This window comes from Poecilia reticulata, linkage group LG1 (assembly GCF_000633615.1).
Source record: "Poecilia reticulata strain Guanapo linkage group LG1, Guppy_female_1.0+MT, whole genome shotgun sequence".
NCBI lineage: Eukaryota > Metazoa > Chordata > Actinopteri > Cyprinodontiformes > Poeciliidae > Poecilia > Poecilia reticulata.
Genome location: NC_024331.1, coordinates 22,946,886 through 22,949,446, shown reverse-complemented (window position 1 = coordinate 22,949,446; position 2,561 = coordinate 22,946,886). Strand labels below are relative to the sequence as shown.

Here is a 2,561-nt window from a genome sequence, read left to right as displayed (position 1 = left end):
GGTTTTAAACCGTTTGCTCTGAACATTGATTTATTAAAGTTGAACAATACCAGGGCAGCGCATAATATAATAAAGTCAACACTTTTAGTCCTTAATCAACAACCCCCTCCCTCTCAAAAGTGTCTCAACAGTCTTTGTGTAACCAGAAAATGCCTCCTAACTTAAAGGAACAGTGACAGTACAACAGCACTAATGAACACCTAACAATAATTTTAGATAATAATTATAGATTAATTATTATCTAAATAATTAATAATTACAGTATAAACATAAAACGTAAATATTTAAACAAGTGCTTGTTTTAACAGTGTAGTGTGAAATTTTCAGTGCTACAGCAGCAAAAATCAAAAACATTGAAATTTGATACCTGGAACAACAGTATAAAATAAATTGAAATAAACAGATGGTCATGAGCAAAACCAAAAAGTGTATGTACCCCTCATTAAAACATAACACCTAAAAGATTTTCCACAGAGGCCTAAAGTAGTATGTATAACTGAACCTCACTGTAAAGTTAGCTAGAGTTGTGTCCTTGTCCTGTCTAGTGAGCTCATGATATTGTTTGCTAATCCTCTCTAACAAATAAAAGACCTTCACAGAACGCCTGCATTCATTAGTTCACTTTGGGGATGAAAGGGGGTGAATATAAATGCAAGCCAGTTGTCAACATTCCCTGGTGCATGAAAGATATATAAGATATGTTTTTTTTCATCCTGTCAACATTCACTTGCATTCAAAAGGTTCTAATAGTCATTATGCCAAGGTTTGGACTAAAAACGCTGCCATCTAATGGTGGATACAAGCCAACCACAAAGGGTTTGAAGACAACAGCAGCTTTTGAAAGGACTTTTCACGCAGTTGTCAACTTTAAATGTGATTTGTGTTCAGACGTGTATGTCATGTTTTCTTTAAACAGGTTCTTCATGCTGGTGTTTCAGTGATAACTTTCCCTCTCCGCTCATTTCCAGCATTGACCAACAGCTGTTAAGAGCAAAGTCCCAAAAATAAAATTGTAGCCCGAGAGCTTAAAATGCGAGTGATGCATTAGCTAGTAGATGTTAATTACAACCCAAAGACCTGCATGTAAATACTGTTGTGATCACAAGCAAGAATGAGGACAATAATGCTACTCTTTTTCACATCTCAATTAGGACAAGACAACAATTTGAAAAAGAAAACAAAATAATTTATTTTTCAAACCAAGAGGCAGTTTGTGGTTATTACAGACTGCAGATGTGTGTTTATACACCTATTGCACACAAACAAAATCAGCTTATTCCTACATCCACTACTCATTAGAACTGCTAATTAAGTAAAAGATAAAGCACCATATACAAAAAGAAAAAAAAACATTAACACAGAATACATTTCAAATTGTAGCACCATTCATTGAATAACTCTAAAGGACAAAAGAATCATTTACACTCGGATGGGCTTCTACATAATTCACAGGCTTGTGTTTCCATGTGCCTTTTTCCAGCCTAAAGGGGGGGAACCCTTAACAGGCCCACATGCAGGACTGCTGCAGGTGTCCGTGCATGCAATGACAGGCAGCTTATAAATTCAGAAGACACTTCGGTCCTCTCCATTTTGTTCTTTTTTGTTCCTCCTGCTTCTTGTCTGGATTTAAGGGAGCGTTTTTAATGTTAATGCTATCAAAAGGCACAAAAAAAATGCCCAAAAACAGATGAAAGAGGACAATTTAAGTTAGAAAGGGACGGGTCCATAGTAGGCGGTGTACGCTGCGACGATGCCTTCAGTGTCAGCCATGTCATCACAGGCAACATTCAGCTCACACACCTCTTTAAGGCTGTAAGAAATGGGAGAAAGACCGAGTCAGACACGTGTAATATCAGTTGTTGATCCAACAGCAATTAGCTGAATTAACTGCAAATATTTCTGCAAACGTTAAGATGAAAAGATAAGACTGATTATACCTTTCCAGCTGCAGGGGGCTGAGACTGCCGTGGGCAGCTCTTCTTCTCCTGAGAAGAACAGAAGCCAGGTCTCTCTTCATAACCACATGGGACTCTGAGGAACGAAGGAGAAAACAGCATATTAAACTGTTTATTTTTTTTTGTAAGCTCTAATATGGAACTATATTTCTAAAACCAGAAAAATGATTCTCAATTCAGCAAAACCCCAACCGATTACCTTCAACACTGGCTGACTCTGAGGAGGACGAAGAGGAGGAAGATGAAGAGGCAGCAGAGTCAGAGGCTGAGGAGTTCGATTCAGAGGAGGAAGACTCTGAGGATTCGGCGGAGGAGGACTCGGAAGACTCGGATGAGGAAGAGGAGGAGGAGGAATCTGATGTTGAATCGGAGGCTGAGGAGTCGGAGGCAGAGTCGGAGGCAGAGGATGAAGCTGAATCAGACTCGGATGAGGAAGAGGATGATGAAGCGGTAGCATCCACTGCGGGATCAGCGGCTGTGTCAGCAGCAGGATCCACGACGACCTCGGGTTCAACTGCTGAACAGGACAAAACAAAATGTCAAACCAATGTCACACACACGCACACACACGCACACACACACACACACACACACACACACACACAC

General features: G+C 39.9%; 1 protein-coding gene across 2 annotated transcripts in view; it reads right to left on the bottom strand.

Annotated features, from left to right (window-relative positions):
- Nucleotides 1-1,164: 1,164 nt before the first annotated feature.
- Nucleotides 1,165-2,561, bottom strand: part of bglapl (bone gamma-carboxyglutamate (gla) protein, like) — a 1,698-nt gene continuing 301 nt past the window's right edge. Inside the window, exons 2-4 of one of the 2 annotated variants that reach the window (XM_008415933.2) lie at nucleotides 2,155-2,469; nucleotides 1,938-2,031; nucleotides 1,165-1,810 (exon numbers count right to left, since the gene is read on the bottom strand). In XM_008415933.2, the coding sequence (XP_008414155.1) occupies nucleotides 1,708-1,810; nucleotides 1,938-2,031; nucleotides 2,155-2,469 (512 nt within the window). In that variant the 3' untranslated portion in view covers nucleotides 1,165-1,707. Of the gene's footprint in view, nucleotides 1,811-1,937; nucleotides 2,032-2,154; nucleotides 2,473-2,561 lie in introns of both variants that reach the window. The other variant, XM_008415928.2, reaches the window with a different exon arrangement.